The sequence below is a fragment of the Falco cherrug genome, chromosome 15 (assembly GCF_023634085.1).
Source record: "Falco cherrug isolate bFalChe1 chromosome 15, bFalChe1.pri, whole genome shotgun sequence".
Classification (NCBI taxonomy): Eukaryota; Metazoa; Chordata; class Aves; order Falconiformes; family Falconidae; genus Falco; species Falco cherrug.
This window is the reverse complement of record NC_073711.1, coordinates 3,202,553-3,218,905: the sequence shown is the minus strand read 5'-3', so window position 1 is coordinate 3,218,905 and position 16,353 is coordinate 3,202,553. Positions and strand designations below refer to the sequence as shown.

Genomic DNA, 16,353 nt, shown 5'->3' with positions numbered 1-16,353 from the left:
GCAGCCATCGGGACCGGCCTCCCTTTGGAGCCCCCTGACAGCACGATGGTTCGGGATTTTTCCGCTCAGCCTGCACATGTGCTTTTGGATGGCTCTTGAGTTAAACTGGGAAAGGTGGTTTTTGCTTCTCCAGCATTTTCTTTTTTAACTGTAGCCTTTTGGAGTATTGTTTACTTTAGAGCATCAATTGAACGTGAGCCTGATTTTAGGATGATACAAGCCTCAGAAAATCAAGTTTTGGCATTTGTTTTTCACAGGAGTTTTCACTTATGCAAGTATAAACCTAAACAAACACCCAGAGACAGTTTATTTTATGTAATAGCATCTCTGCGTATTGAATGCAGCATTTGAGATTGAATTTCAGCTTTCTACCTCCCTCTTTTTTAAGTCTTACAACGTTCACAGACATTCTTCTTTTATCCTCAAATTTTCCATGCTTCCCATCAGCTTCAAGCTGATTTTTATTTTCTTTTACTTCTGCAGTGGAAACCGCACCGGTTACTTTGTTTTGGTGCTTAAGGAAAAAGATACCACCTCTGCATTTCTGATCTAAAAACTGGTGGGAGGGACTCAAAAATCAGCTTATTTATTTATTTATTTATTTTAACCCTTTTTGGAGGGAAGGGAAGCAGCACCGATTTCAAGCAAGTCAGCCTGGTCTCTCCCAAGCCACACGTGCTGGAAGACGTTTACAGGCATTGCACTGCGCTTCTCGTTTGGTTTGTGTAGCGCTTGGAAAGTTGTTTAAAGCCCTTAGAGCGCTGCATGGCCCCGACTGCAGTTTGCTTGGGCTGGCTTAAGGCTTCACCGATGGCTCCATCCCTAAGGCCCTCGTAGCACAAAACTGCCAGGAGCTTTTGGGATGAGATTAGGGGCATTTTGACCTCTTCTAGGTTTTACACCTGGCACGGGCAGGCAGCCCTCCATCACATCCCGCTCCTTTTCCTATTGCCCAGCGGCAGGCGGGAGCCCCGCTCTCCTCGGCAGCCCCGGCGCGGCGGCACGGTGGGTGGGTCGTGGTGCCAATGGTACGTGTGCCTCTGTGAGCCTTCCTGCGCCGGCTGGGCTCGGCTGGCGTAGGTGTGGGAGCGGGTTTGCTCTTCCATCAGTTTTGAATCAAAGCACTTGTTGCAGAGGGTTGCAGCAATCGTGTAGGTGCCAAATCCCTTTGGACGCCCCATTTCTTGCAATAGCCTGTGCTCCAGTTGGGTTTTAAAGCACTTGTCCCTCCTCGGAAAGCCTGCGCTGCTCCTGCGCTTGCGCCCTCCGCCTTCAGTGGAGCCACCGAGAAGGTAAGACGTGAGCAGCAACAAAAGCACCGCGCTCAGCTCTGTGTTGGCAAAGGTCTGTGCCTGGTATGAATGCACATGTTGGTGTATTTTTTTTTTAATACAGAGATAGCGGAGCATGTTCGTGGATGAAAAGACATCATATTTAAATTTCAAGGGTCATATCATCCATTGAGCCAGAAGTCAGATAAAACTGACTTTGTTCTGCCATAAAAGAGTGCGAGGAGTTAAAAATAAAAAATCCTTAGGTTAAAAAAAAATCCTTACATTATTAAAAAGGCATTTTTAGAGATCAGGGAAGAATGGCAAAACCCACAATAATTCTAACAATAATTGCTTTAAACCCTGTGCTGCCTTCTACTTTCCCTTGGCGTGGCCAGTGACAAAAAGACTACTGCGTTTTTAAAAATAGCTGTAACTTTCCAACCCTCCAGCAGTAATGCAGCTCAGGTATGTTTAAGCTGCAGACACTGCAGGGGGGATGCTTTGTTTCTTTAAGAATCTTATTTTTCCATTAATTTTTTCAATGTTAATGGGAACATTTTTATTAGGCTTGTTTTGTTTTATAATAACCTTGTCAGATTTGAAAGGCAGTATCCAGGTAACGGTATGTATATGAGGAGGAAAGAACGGATGGGCTTGGTTTATTTAAACCTACTCGTGTACCTCTTCCAGCTGGCTGCAGGGGGGAGAGTGTTTACCTCTCCCTTCCTTGCACATCACCACATTAATTAGATCCAGAAGGGAAGGATCACGTTCTTGCGGGAAGAGCACCTACCGCTTCCCTAAGGAGCGCTTGGGAAAAGTCACCACTGAAGCCGAGGGAGAAGGGGAGCGGGTGGCGAGCCTCAGCAGAACTGCAAGGGATGTAAACCCTCTTTCTTTCTCTTTTCCTCCCCTCCTTGTCCTTACCCTCACAGAATCGCACGCCCTGGACGGCGATGAGAGGCCTTGCACCGCCGCCGAGGCCGCGGTCACATTCTCAGCCTTGACGTCAGCTCAGAAGGAAAACCACGCGTGCCACCGGGCGCTGCCTCCCCTGACTTCGAAGAAGCCCTGCTTGCTGAGCCCCCCGTCGCCCCTGAGGCTCACGGATGTGCCCGAGCACGCCTCGGATGATTCCTCCGCCCACGCCATCTCCCTCACGTCCTGCGTGACGAAGGGCATGAGCTCCTGGTCACTGCCAGGCGACTGCGAGAAGGCTCCCTTCACCATGATGGAGCCCGGAGGCATGTCGGCGCTGACGGGCGACTGCTTGATGCAGCCGAGCCGGACCTGTCTGGGCTGCTTTATTGAATCAAAGGACGGCATTGATGCAGAGCCAGGAATAAGCTTGAAAGTGGGGGATATAAATAGGGATTATGACACCTGTTCAGTCTCTGATATAGGGATTCACTGCATGAGCACAGGAGAAACCATGAGATATGGGGATCAACTGCTTTCAGACCAGCTTTTAAGCTTCCCTATGCATAAATCGAGGGCAGCGGACAAAAGAGATGCAGAAAAATCTGACAGTGATTCAGAGGACCCCACTCAGAAAAATTATTATGAGGGATTACTATTAGACAAATGCAATGGTGAGGAACCTTTACTAACAAATCCCAACCAGGAATGGGGCTATTTTGAGTCTTTCATTAGTGAAAGTAAAATTGAGCTGCTTGACCTCTGCTCCAAAAATGAGCTTTCTGTAAATCTGTTTTCTGAGGAAGACGTCGATAATTACATGTTCGATGATGACGATTCCACCTTGGGAAGCGATGTCTGCTCTCTGAAAATTAGATACGAATCTTTCCAGGACAACGTGCGGGAGAAGACCACCACCCTACAAGAGGATGCCCAGTTCAACTTCTTCCCCAGCGTGTTTGGCAACTGCACCAAAAGGGACAGCAGGAGCACCCTGAAAAGGGGGCCCGGCGGTGCCACCGACCCTTCTCAATTCAAATCTGAGGAAGGCATCATCTGGGGGGAGGAGGAGGAGGACGGCGAGGAAGAGGACGGTGAGGAGGAGGAGAAAGCTGCCTTAAATAAATCTTGCAACAGCACGGAGATGGTGCAGTACGTGGGCTCCAAGAGGAGCCACTTCTTGGACTCGGTGAATTCCACGGAGGACTCCGGGGAGTTCAGCGACGACAGCACTTGCACAGAGTCCTCCTACGACGTGCTGCGGGACATCAAGGACTGCAGCCGGTACCTGTCCCGGGACCACTCCGGCTCCTTCATTCAGCAGAACTACGGGTTGCGGGCGAAGAGGAAAGTGCGATACAGCGACGACTACCTGTACGATGTGGACTCCATCGAGAACGAGAAGATCCTGGACAAGAAGGAGTGGCTCCCAGACGGGCCCAAGGAGGAGGACGATGACGAGTGGTGCCCCAAGAAGCGGCGAAAAGTCTCTCGCAAGGAGCCCCCCGTTATCATCAAGTACATCATCATTAACAGGTTTAAAGGGGAGAAGCATATGCTGGTGAAGCTCAGCAAAGTGGATGCCAGCGAGACAACTGTTACCCTAAACGAGGAGCTGCTCAGCAAATACAAGAAGCTGGCCCCTCTGAAGGGCTTCTGGCAGGAGAGGCAGCAGAGCCGGCTGGATTTGCTCAGATCGTCTCTCTACCACAAGCAGAATTTCTATCTTAACGGCTCAGATGCTTCATTCCTCCCTCACCCACGGAAGCGAAAATGCAAGCTAGCAAACAGGCACCGGATTCAAAGAATTAAAGCCATCGAGCAATCAGTGAACAAGCTGGGCTCTTGCTCCTCTGATCACAAGCAGCCTTGCAGCAGTAAAGAGGACACGGGCCTGAAAGGGCTGCCGGCGTTAGCCATCGCCACCCCCAGCTGTGCCAACGGATTACACGTACATGACATCACGGGCATCGCCGCTGTGAAATGCAAATCGCAGGAACGGGAGCACAAGGGGACGGAGAGGAAAGTGCTCCGCAGAATCAAATTCAAAAGTGAAGCCAGGTTGAAGTGCAAGAAGATCAAAGCTGCTACCAGTACGGCGGAGGGCTCCCCGGTGCTGGAAAACCAGGACTCTGCGGCGCGTCTGAAGGACGAAAACGTTTCTTGTGCTTCAGACAGCTCCCATCTCCCGGAGTGCCACGAGGATAAGGTTGCTAAAAATTCTCCTTTCCTACCATCCACCTCCTCTTCAGACAAGCCTCTGCCATCTGCTAATATCACCACCAATGTACCCCTGATCCCCGGAGGGTATCTGCAGACGTTGTTAGATGCTTCTGATTTGTCGAGCAACACCGGTATCTCATACTTCGCCCAGCATCCCTCCGAGCAGCAGCAGCACCCGCTCCCCAGCATCGTCCCGGCGGAAAAGCCCTTCCCGGCCCTGCAGCCGGCGCAGAGCTGCGTGCTCTCCCCGCCCTCCGAGTCCGAGCTGCAGCAGTCGCCCGGCCACCTGGAGATGGAGCAGAGCAGCTTCGGTAATATGTGGCCGGCCAGCAAGGCTGCCGGCAGCGACCGCCAGGACTTCCCCGGTGACATGCGGGAGGCGGCCGGGCTGCCGAGCGAGTTCGGCAGCGGTGCCGCGGGTGCAGACGGCCTCCCTGCCTCTGGATACGCTCAAGTCAATCTGAATAGCAGCAAATTGCTCTACCAAAAAAATTACATGCCGGATAGCCAACAAGTGCAGTCTGATGATTCTTATCAGTCATGTCATTTTAATAATGGAGAGGGGCGCTTTCATTTCCAACGAGGTACACTAAGTACAGATGATGGCAGGCTCATTAGTTTTGATTCAGTGGGTTCATTGTCAGTTAGTTCTAGCAATTACAGTTCTTTAAGTTTAAAGTCTTGTGAAAAGGACGGCGAGGATGATATTAATGATGATTTCTTGGCCCACTGCAGTCCCAAGCTAGTGATCCAGCAGAGCATAGATGAAATCACCCCTTTGAAGGAGTCCACGGACCTTTTAGACATTTCCAACTTCACACCTGATAGGTTCCGCCAGTCGTCGCTTTCAGAGATGTCCCCTCCGGACACTCCCAACCTGTCCCCACAGATAGCTGGCTCTGATGCCAAGCCTCTGGGCACCCTAAAGGGCTTTCAGGAGAGCCCCCAGGCCACCCTCAACAGCTCTGAGAAGGTCAAGTGGAACTGTGGGGTCCTGCAGACTGAGGATCAGGCAGATAATGGGTTTGCTTTAAATAATCACCAGTTCCAGTTCCATATGTTCAACGATGAAGATTCTGTCAGCCTTCTCGAAAAGAGTCCATGCTTGTCAACATTTAATGAGCCATCTGGTCAAATTAGCACCAATAGCAAAGTGTCAAAATCGAAGAGGAAAAGTTCATCCAGCAAGAATGTGGTTACAAACCAAAGCTCTTCCCAGAAAGCCACCCGGAAAAAATCACCCAAAACCAACAAAGGAACCGAAAAACCGCCAGGGAAAAACTCCAGGCAGGCACCCAAATCTGCCAGGAAAGGGAAAAACACGGCAGGAGTCAACGGCGAGAAGGCTCTGGCCGTTGGCAGCAGGGCGGTCAGCCAGCTGAGCAACACGGCCACGGCCACCAAGGGCCTCCCTGAGGGCGCCCAGCATTGCAGCCCGGCTGGGGTGAAGCTGGGCAAGCACAATGGGCTCTCCGGCGAGTGGGCGCTGGGGAAAGAGGGGGGCGCGGGCTGGTCAGAAGCCAGCCTGGGCAATGCCACCAGCCTCCTGGATGACGACCAGAGGGAATTTGAGGAACCTTCCAACATCCTGTCCAACATTGCGTCGGGAATGGCGGATGTCCAGAGGTTTATGATGGCCTCCATCGAGCCCTTGTGGGGGCCTGTTGGCCACAACAGCATTCCAGACATATTCCGGTCCCCGGAGTCCAACAGCCTGAAACTGAAAACTCTTAAAATTTTGGCAGGGACATCCCAAGAGTCGAAGAAGAAGGCGAACGGCGGGTCGCCGGCGGCGGCGAAGAACCACAAGTCAAACAACAAGGGCTCAAGCAAAAACAGCAAAGCCGCAACCTGCGACCCTGGTCGCCCCAACTGCTCAACTGGGTACACCACGGACATTCACGCTCCCTTTTTTGATAAAAACTATAGTAACCTGAGCACTTTAGGCAATAACGGACCTACCCATAAAAAACTCTACCGTCATAAATCCAGTTCGAAATCGCTGAGGGATGAGAACTGTAAAATAAAGCGAACGGACCGCGAACAGCCCCACAAGGACCCACCCGTGACAGCTGCTTTTGAGAAACTGAGGTAATGCTGCACCAAACTGGCTGGAATGCCCCTTAACCTCCCTCCCACCTGCTAGGCCCGCTCTTCCTCAGTTTTTCCTTCCTGAAAGCAAAAGTTGCATGAAAAAAAAAAAAAAAAAAAAAAAGACATTCCCCTTTTACAGTTTTGGTTGGTTTTGGTTTGGGGGTTGGTTTTTTTGTTCGTTTGGGTTTTTTTTATGTGCATGAAAATACTTAATACTTGCAAGCTACCTAAAAGAATGACCAATTTTCTGGCTTGGCTGGGGTTAAAAAAACTAACAAGGCTACTCTTTTCTGCTGTTTGGCTTCTTCAGTTTTTAATTACTTATTTATTGGGGGGAGAAAAAAACAAAACAAAACACGATTACATGCTCTTTTTAATGATTTTGATGAGGAAAGACTTTTTTTTTTGTTTGTTTTGGAACATTTTGTAAAAAATAAACCACAAAAAAAAAAAAAAAAAAAAAAAAAAAAAAAAAAGAGGTTATGCATCCAAAAGCCAAGATCTCGAAACTTAAAACGGCTCTTTACTTTGCAAATGAGAACTCGTTCCTAATTGAGCTTCACGTGGCAATTTTGAGTGCTTTCTGGCCCCCTCTGCTGTTTATCTCCTAACCTGCATCATCTAAAGCTGCATCTTCTGTACCCGCCCGCCTTTAGCGCGTACGCTCCGTCGTGGTGACTCCAGACGAGCTAACTAAGATGGCATCAAATGTTTGATTTTTTCCTGCAGGGAATCAGACTCCATTCTTCTTAAAGCAGAAACAACATTTTTGGGTTTTCCTGTATTTGAAGAAGAGACTCCCTTTTCTAGAAAGACGGTTGATGTTTGTTTCTTTTTCTTTTTTTTTCTTTTTTTCTTCTTCTTCTTTTTTTTTTTTTTTTTTTTTTATTGGTTGGGGTTTTTTTTTCCCGTCGGTTCCTTTTCGAAATCTGCCTTGTGGTATGTTGAAATGTAAGTGCTGAAATGAAGAGTTTGAAATTGTGGGAATTTTATTATTTGAAAGCAAACCTAATCTGGTATTCTCTGTGAAAGACTGTTTTAAAAGTCATACTGTTGTACAGTAGTTTATGCACTATTACCCACAACAACAAAAAAATTGTGCCAAACTATGAACAAGTGACTGTATTGTATATATTTTTACTTCTCTATCAACATTGGGTTGTGAGTGTTTTTGCAGCTATGCCTTTTGGTTTTACTAGAAACATTCCAGTTGTTAAGTACTAACCACCCCCCTTTGAAAGCACCTGTAACTCACGATGAAAATGATATTGTTCACTTATACAACTTACCAAAAGTTTTATGGACATGACTAAAAGTGTGCCAAATTTACTTACCTCATTTCATGGATTCACCCTGTGGTTTAAAGCTCATAAAGGGAAAAAGAAAAAAGAAAAAAAAAAAAAAGAGGAAAAAAAAAGGAAAAAAAAGGGGGGAAAAAAAAAGAAAAAAGGAACTTTGAAACCGATGCTGGGAAATGGTAATGTCCTCTCTTTGAAACCATGAGCAGAAAAACTTAATGGTGAAATGTTGAGTTTCATTATAGGAGAGAGTTGAAATGGTGGAGGAGTTCAGAAAACCACTGATGGTAAGTTTGCCAGGAACTCAAGTGTCTGCATCTAGAGACTACAGAACAGCTGCTTTTCAAGTGTCTGTTTTCTTAAAGCAAAACCTGTAGCTGAAGATCATTTGAAATGCAAAGTTACATTGCTAATTCTTTGTATCTCAGTTTTATATATTTTATAAGAACCTGGGATAAATTCTAAAATAGTTATAAAAACAGAACTAATAAGTTTCATACATTTATTGCTATTTACTTTTTCTTTGAGTAGTTTCTTAAACATTTTCGATGCAGAGCCTGTCAAAAGCGCTCTCCTATCATAGCTTTGGTGTTTCCTAAATGTCTAACCTTGCAATGCCAATATAGTTTGAACTTTCAAAAGCAAAGTCATTAGTTTTAAATACAAGTCTGAACCTTTTCTTTCATTCAATTCATAAGATAAGTAAAAAAAAAAAAAAAAAAAGCGGAGCTATTTGTGATCTCACCAATCAGGGCCAGATCATACATGACTGGACTTTATTAAGACAGCATTAAGTATTACATGCTAAATGTATTCTCAAAAGGCCTTATTTGTAACCCTACTCACCACACCCTCGCCCTCCACGAGAATAACAAACCCAAGAAATATCTATTTTCCTTGTGCAACTGAGAGCCTGTGCATTGCATTTTGCTGCTGATTTCTCATGAAACCTTGATATGCAAGAGCCCTGCTAACTGGGAGCTGTTGGGAGCAGAAGGATGCGAGGCTTGGACATGTTTATGCAATAGAAAATTGTGAGGAAGAGGAGCCTTAATAGCAGTTGGACAGATCACGTTCTCGACATGGTTGTGAGCATAGAGGTGGTGTTTCGCAGAGGGCAGGACTAGACTCGGGTTTCTGTGCAAGCAGGTTTGTTTTTTTTCAGCCCATGCGCAAGGCAAAACAGCAGAATTGTTTTCAGTTAATTTAGCAAAAAAGCAGACTGAACACTTAAATGAAGTGGAGTTGCAGAGTGTCGATTTAGAATCAAAATGTTTTTGGCATTTGCAGAGCTTGAGGTATAGCTTAGGCTCGGCTCTGCAATCCCAGAGAGAACGGCATGGTGATTGCATTGCATTTTATTTAACAGATGAAAGAAGCAACTCTGAAAAAATAGTAAGTCTGAAAACAATCCCGTAAGTTCATTTATTCCATGAAAAAATGAAATGCTGGCATTGCCCAGAGTGAGTTGCTCTGGCTGGGAGCAGACTCTGGGTACCCTGCAGGTTGCTGCAGGTGGGAGCAGGGTGCAGCATCCCACCCTGGCTCTGGCTCCAGGAGGGAGATCCAGAAGCTGCTCAGGGTTTATTTTGGAGAGGAGAGCTGTGCTAGGGCTCCATCCCTGGGTGCCTGGCTTGCCTGCAGCCTCCATGCTCTCCCCTGCTTCCCCAACAGCTGTCTTTTCTGTTCGTAGGGTCATCAGATACTGCAAGCTCCAGTCATTGCCATGGTGTTGGTGTATCCCATTTTTTCTGCGTTCCTCCCACATGCTGCAGGATGAGGGGCTGCCAGCTCCCTTCTTTCGGATGTTCAGGCTGCTGCTTCTACAGAGACAGGTCAGGCCCAGGGCTGGTATGCAGCACTGCCCTTCTTTTTGGCCCAGAACCATCGTTTAAAAGCACATTTCAACTGGCCTGCACTGTGCTCATTATGCTTATTATGAATATGGGACTCGTATAAAATACCTTGTACTGAACCAGATAGCAATATCTATTGCATTCAAGAAGTGTGCAATAGGGCATGAAGATAAGGCATAAAATGTATTGACTATTTTATGTTGGAAATCCATGAATACCCAGCTAGGTGTTTCAGGACAGTATTAATCACAAATACCAGCTGCCTTGTTGCTCTCCCATTCTGTCCTGTTGCTCCGATTTTGCTGCCACCCTCAGTGGTCATCCCATGTTCTCCCCAGAAATCTCTGACTGGGGAGATCTTAAGAGCCCAGATCCCTCACAGTGTGGCACTGGCCCTTGTCTGTGTCTGAAAAAGCAATCTTTCTGCTGATAGACCCCAGAATTTGGAAATTGCCTTGAGCCAGCCATGTCCCTCCTCCCTTTTGATCTTCATAGAGTCATAGAACTGTTTGGGTGGGAAGGGACCTTGAAACGTCATTTAGTCCAAACCCCCTGCAATGAGCAGGGACATCTTCAACTAGTTCAGGTTGCTCAGAGCCCTGCTCAACCTGCCCTTGAACGTTCTCGGGGATGGGGCATCTACCCCCTCTCTGGGCAACCTGCTCCAGTGTTTCACCTCCCTCAGCATAAAAAAATTCTTCCTTAAGTCCTTCTCCACAGGGCTTCTCTCAATCCCTTCATCCCCCAGCCTGGATTGATAACCAGGGGTTCCCTTGACCCAGGTGCAGGACCTTGCACTTGGCCTTGTTGAGCCTCATGAGATTCACATGGGCCCACTTCTCAGGCTTGTCCAGATCCCTCTGGATGGCATCCCATCCCTCAGACGTGTCAACCGCACCGCTCAGCTTGGTGATGTCTGCAAACTTGCCGAGGGTGCTCTTGGTCCCACTGTCTGTGTCATTGATGAAGCTATTAGTGCTGGTCCCACTACGGACCCCTGAGGGACACCACTCATCACTGATCTCCATCTGAACATTGAGCCATTGACCACTACCCTCAGGACATGACCATCTAGCCAATTCCTCATCCACTGAACAGCACATCTATCAAATCCTTATCTCTCCAATTCAGAGAGAAGGATGTTGTGGGAGACCGTGTCAAAGGCCTTACAGAAATCCAGACAGACGACAGCTGTAGCTCTTCTGTTCTCCACTGATGTAGTCACGCCATCATAGAAGGCCCCTGGGTCGGTCAGGCAGACGTGCCCTCGGTGAAGCCGTGCTGGCTGTGGGGAATCACCTCCCTGCCCTCCACGTGCCTTGGCACAGCTTCTAGGAGGATCTGTTCCATGACCTTCCCAGGCACAGCAGTGGCCTGGCGGGTGGGTGGGTCCAGGGGCCTCCTTTCCACCCGCTCTAAAAATGGGTGCAGCGTTTCCCTCCTGCCAGCCACCGGGGACTTCACCTGACTGCCACGACTCTTCAGGTGTCACGGAGAGCGGCTTGGCAGGTACATCAGCCAGTTCCCTCAGGACTCTGGGATGCTTCTTGTCAGGTCCCATAGGCTTATGTATGTTCAGATTCCTCAGGTGGTCACAAATCTGATCTTCTCTTACCGTGCGAGGGACTCTGCCCCCCCAGTCCCTGTCTTGTGGTCCATCCGCTCCAGAGGTGTGGGAAGAGAGGCTGCCAGTGAAGACGGAGGCAAAAAGGTAGTTGAGTACCTCAGCATTCTCCTCATCCGCTGTTACCAGTTTGCCAGTCGTGTTCATTGTGGGGGTGTGATTTCTTTGACCTTCCTCTTCTGGCTAACATACCTGCAGAAGCCCTTCTTCTTTGTGCCCTTGCCAAGTTCAGCTCCAGCCGCGCCTTGTTGTTCCTGGCACCATCCCTGCACAACCAGGCGATGACCCTGTGCTCTTCCCAGGATACCTGCCCCTGCTTCCACTGCCTCTGCATTTCCTTCCTGCCCTTCAGTTTGACCAGCAGGTCTCAATCCAGCCATGCCAGCCTCTCGCCTTCCTTTCCTGATTTACACCTGGGGACCAAGAGCTCTTGCACTCTATGGAAAGCATCCTTAAAGATCTGCCAGCTCTGATCTGCTCCCTTGTCCCCAAGGGCGGTTTCCCAGGGGGTCCTGTTGACCAACTCCTTGAACAGCTGGAAGTTTACTTCCCTAAAATTCATCTCCCCCTGCCTATCACTACCTCAAGGTTTTCACCCCCTCCCACCTTTGCCTCATTCCTTGCCATGCGAGCTCCCCTTTTCCACTTGCCCTTCTTGTCAGTACCGGTGAATTTCTGTTTTTCACAGCGCTGCTCCCAGCTGTGGGAGCACTGGGACGTCAGTCCCATCCATCCCTGCCCACCATCCGTGCACGCCCGGGGCTCCCCGCACCTCCCTGCCTTGGCTCCCATCTCGGCTCATCCTCTTGCCCAGTCCCACTGCACTTCCAGCCCCTTCTCACATCTTCTGGTTGGGCTCCTGGCTGTTCAGGGCGGCTAATCCAAGCCCCGCAAAAGACTTTTCTTCTGCAGCATCCCTAAAAATGTCTTTTCTACTTTATCTCATTTCACTCCTGCTCTGGTGGTGCTGGTGTCCCACTGGCCACCATATGAGAGGACCCGGTGGCAGCGATGCTGCTCTCCTAAGCCGCGCTGTGCTGGCACACTGTGGTTTGGGCAACTTATAGTTGGTAGTGAAATTAAAAAGCAGAAACCGGCTGCTTGTAAAGAAAGGTCACAAAGTCCATCCGAGAGGACACCACGCGGGGTAGTTCAGCCTGAGCCCCTGGCTCTCCACCCCCAAGCTGGGCACCCATGCCGTCCTGCAGAAGGGCAGGTCTGCCACGGCACGGGGAAGGCACCCATCGCCCTGTGGTGGCTGTGCTGTGCGGAGGGTGTTCTGCAGAAGGAAACCCTACAGTAGCCCACCCCTGGCGGCTGTGGGGTTTCCCGGAGGTACTTGCGTGTAGAGGTTTTGTAATTAGGGAAATATCAGTGATGGGGATTCAAGTAATAGGGTTTTTTTAAAAAAAAAAACAAAAAAAACTTACCAGGTTTACATCTTGCTTTTCTTTTTTAAGCATAAAAGAGGGGAGGGGGTTGAAAAATGGCTTGAGCGTAATGACTGCTGGACCAGGTTCAGCCAGGTTTCGGGGGGAGGAGGCCAGCAGCAGGCAGGGCTGGCTGCAGCCCGGCGGCCGCTGCTTGGTGAAACCATTACCGCGCAGCTTGCTTTTGTCAACAGTCAGGATTGCTGGGTGGTTTTTTGGTATTATGTGGCTCAAATGAGCCACAAACCAAAATAAAAATGTTTTGAGCATTTTCATCCTTTACCTGCTGGACCATATTCCTCTTTCCTTAAGGTCCCTGTCTAGCAAAGCACCTGGGTGGGAGCTTGCTCCCAGGGGCTCCTGCTCCGCCGGTGCTTTCCTGGATGGCAGCCACCCCTGGCTGTTAAGTCACGAGAAAAACTCCCTTGGTCAGTGTAAGCGAGAAGGATCAGGTGCGTGGACTTCAGCTGGTGCAAGGTCAGGCCCTCGGTCTTACTTTCTCAACTCGGTGTGTTGGACTTTGCCTATGCAGCTCCCAGGGGGTCCAGTGGAAGTTGCATGGTTCAAGCCGCTGACATCTATTTGAGAATGTGCCTCTTTATCTCTTCAGCGCATGAAATAATGCAAAAAAAGAAAAAAAAAAAGAAAAAAAAAGAAAAGAAATGAAGTACAATGTCTGTGGTAGAAGCAAGGCTTTTCAAATCTGTTTCTCAGGTAAACAATTGACACTAATGACAGTGGAGTAACAGCCATCTAAGGGAATTGGGATCTAAAGCAGGAGGATGCCCTCCATCGCGCAGGATGCTTGGGTTGCCAGACACGTTTACTGAGCCTTTGAACACTTGGTGCAAAAGGAAACAAGAAATCAGATTGGTATTCACCACTACCCTTCGCTAGATAGACAAACGTCCATTTCAAAAGCACAAAGGGAAGACTTAAACACAGACTAAACCACACTCACCTACACAAAAGAAAGGTACCAGTTAAACTCCTTTTGTCTCTTACTCCCAGTGGGAAGCAGGGTAGAAATCCAAGGAGCTGCTCTGTTCCGCTGCCCGCGGCGCCGGCCGGGGCGTTTCGACTGCTGCCTCCAGAGATGTGAATGTACTGCTCCTTGAGTTCCCTTCCATAGAACTAGAGGCACCTCGTTAGGAAGTTGCTCCTGTTTTATGGTGCTAAAGAAAACTTTTATCCCCCCCTTGAGCATTTAAGAACTATGAAATGGCCCTTTTTATGAATGTAACATATCCATTTCTGTTCCACATTTTACACTGCAATTTTAACATGTTTGGAAATTATTTGCCTTTTTTCTTTTAGAATAAGCTTTATAAATATTCTGTAGAGTCAATTGAAGTATAATTCTTAAGGATCACTCTAAGACGCCTACAAAATCTTGTATATTTTTAAGTGTGCCAATTTGTAAAATATTTTGTAAGTGTATATTTTTCTTAGAAAAGTGCTGTGAAGTGTTTGTATGTGTGAGGTTTCCCTTTTTTTGCACCTTCGGGTGTTAATAAAAGGATGTATACTTAAAAGTTTCTGGTTTTAAAAACCAAAATACAAAGAAAAAAATTAAACTTTTGTTGGGAATTTTGTAATAAAAAGAAATGTTGTGAAAGAGTGTAGTGATATTGTGTAAAGGAAACTGGAAAATTTGTGAGCGCTTTGCTGTTTTATAGATCCTCTTGTAAATTATTCTTGTAATATTTTGGGTTTTGTTGTTCTTGTTGCAAAGGTTTTAAATATTTGTGACTGACTCTGTATGGTGAAAACGTCATATTGTTAACTTGCTGAGTTTTGTTATATTGTTTATGGAATAAATAAAAAAATTTAAAATCTCATTTTAAGATCATATATGAAGAAGAAATTAAAACTGCCATTTATTGAATATTAGGAATCGTTTCTTTAAACAAATCGCTACTCTAGATGAGGAGCAGTCTGGCTGCCCCCTCCGCGCACACTCCTGGTCCCAGCCTGCGGCTGAATGGGGCCAATGCTCATCACCGCCAGCGCATGAGAGATGGAGCACGGCTGCAGGTGGGAAGAAGCGGGAAGAAGTTCTTTGGGCACTTCTGCTTTAAAAAAGTGTGGCTATTTGGCTATTTTTAATTGAGAAATGAAAACTTCATCTCATCACCGTGGAAGGAGTTGTGAGGGTGCGGTGATGGGGCCGGGCGGTGCAGGCAGGCTGGCTGAGAGGGGGGGCTCCCCCAGCCCCCCAGGCCTGGGTTGGGGGTCCGGCGAGGTCCCAGCAGTGCCTGGAGCACAGTCCCTGGCTGTGAGCAGGTGGGTGCAGTGAAGTGCCCTGCGGTTCTGGGCGCTGCTGTCTTCCCTCTTCATTTTCTTGTGAAAAAGGCTTTAAAAAAATTATTTTTTAAAAAATCCCTACCATTCCTTTCATTAGTGCTTCATGTTGAGAGGACCAGTGGAAGGGCATTACTTCAGTGTCAGGTCTTCCCAAGCCCTGCCAGCAGAAAGCAGGACACGGGCGCCGTGTTCAGCAGCAGATTCCTTGGCAAGGGGGTGGGAAGCGACCCCCAGGAGCAGACCCGGTACCTCTGCAAGCTGCCTGAGTTCACGGGCTGGTTTCAAACGAGTGCTGCCTCCCCACAGTTGTGTCAGACAGGCACAACGGGACACAGGAGTTTGGTGCTTCCCGCCGGTCATGCAGATCCCGACACTGGGAGCCCAGAGCATCGAGCAGGGCGAGCGCTGGAGCAGGACCACGGGACGGGGAAGGCTGTCGGCAGCTCGGCTTTAAGGACCAAACCTCATCTGGCACTGGAGGGTCTGCTCTCTGGTAAGAAAAACATGTAGAGGGGCTGGGCCAAGCCCATGGCCACCAAACCCACCCAGTCTGCCCGCCTACATGGGACTGGTCCCGTGACACACAGACTGGGCATAGTTCTAGCTCCTTGGATAAGTCTTGGGGACAATAAGACTTCACAGTAGGTGATTAGATAGGACAAGGGGTAATGCTTTTAAACTAAAAGAGGGTAGATTCAGACTAGATAGAAGCAAGAAGTACTTTACACTGAGGGCAGTGAAGCACTGGAGCATGTTGCCCAGAGAGGGGCTAGATGCCCCATCCTTGGGAACATTCAAAGCCAGGTTGGACGGGGCTCTGAGCAACCTGGTCTGATTGAAGATGTCCCTGCCCATGGGGTTGGACTAGATGGCCTTTCAAGGGCCCTTCCCACCCAAACCATTACATCATTCGGTGAACCTGGTGCGCACCCTGTGACATGGCAGCAGTGCGAGGCAGAGGACAGCGAGCAGCACAGCCGCTTTCCCTGTGTGTCCCCGGCCCCGCGGGGAAGGTGCCAGCAGCAGCCCTGCGAGCAAGCAGCCTTGGGGCGAGGGGCAAGCGGGGAGGCTGGTGTTTCTCTGAGCCATAATTGCAGGTTGTTTCCAAAATCGGGGTTATGTTGCTCAAAGACGCACTTTTGAGTTCCTGTTGCAATCTTGTGCTTTCTGCAGCAAGACCAAGACTCGGCTGCCTGCCTGTGCGGCTGCGATGCTAGCGGGTGTGCATTCAGTGTAAGTGGTACCACAATTTGGGGTGGGGAGATGTGTTGGTGCGGCCTCCCCCGCCCAGGGAGGACACCCATCATGGAAGAACAAAAATTACTTTTC

General features: G+C 48.6%; 1 protein-coding gene across 2 annotated transcripts in view; it reads left to right on the top strand.

The window, feature by feature from the left end:
• Nucleotides 1–14,552, top strand: part of NEXMIF (neurite extension and migration factor) — a 173,074-nt gene extending 158,522 nt beyond the window's left edge. For both annotated transcript variants that reach the window (XM_055727650.1, XM_055727651.1), the window contains 2 exons: nucleotides 2,210–6,506; nucleotides 7,239–14,552. In XM_055727650.1, coding sequence (XP_055583625.1) covers nucleotides 2,210–6,506; nucleotides 7,239–7,464 — 4,523 coding nt within the window. In that variant the 3' untranslated portion in view covers nucleotides 7,465–14,552. The remainder of the gene's footprint in view (nucleotides 1–2,209; nucleotides 6,507–7,238) is intronic.
• The last annotated feature ends 1,801 nt before the right edge of the window (nucleotides 14,553–16,353 follow it).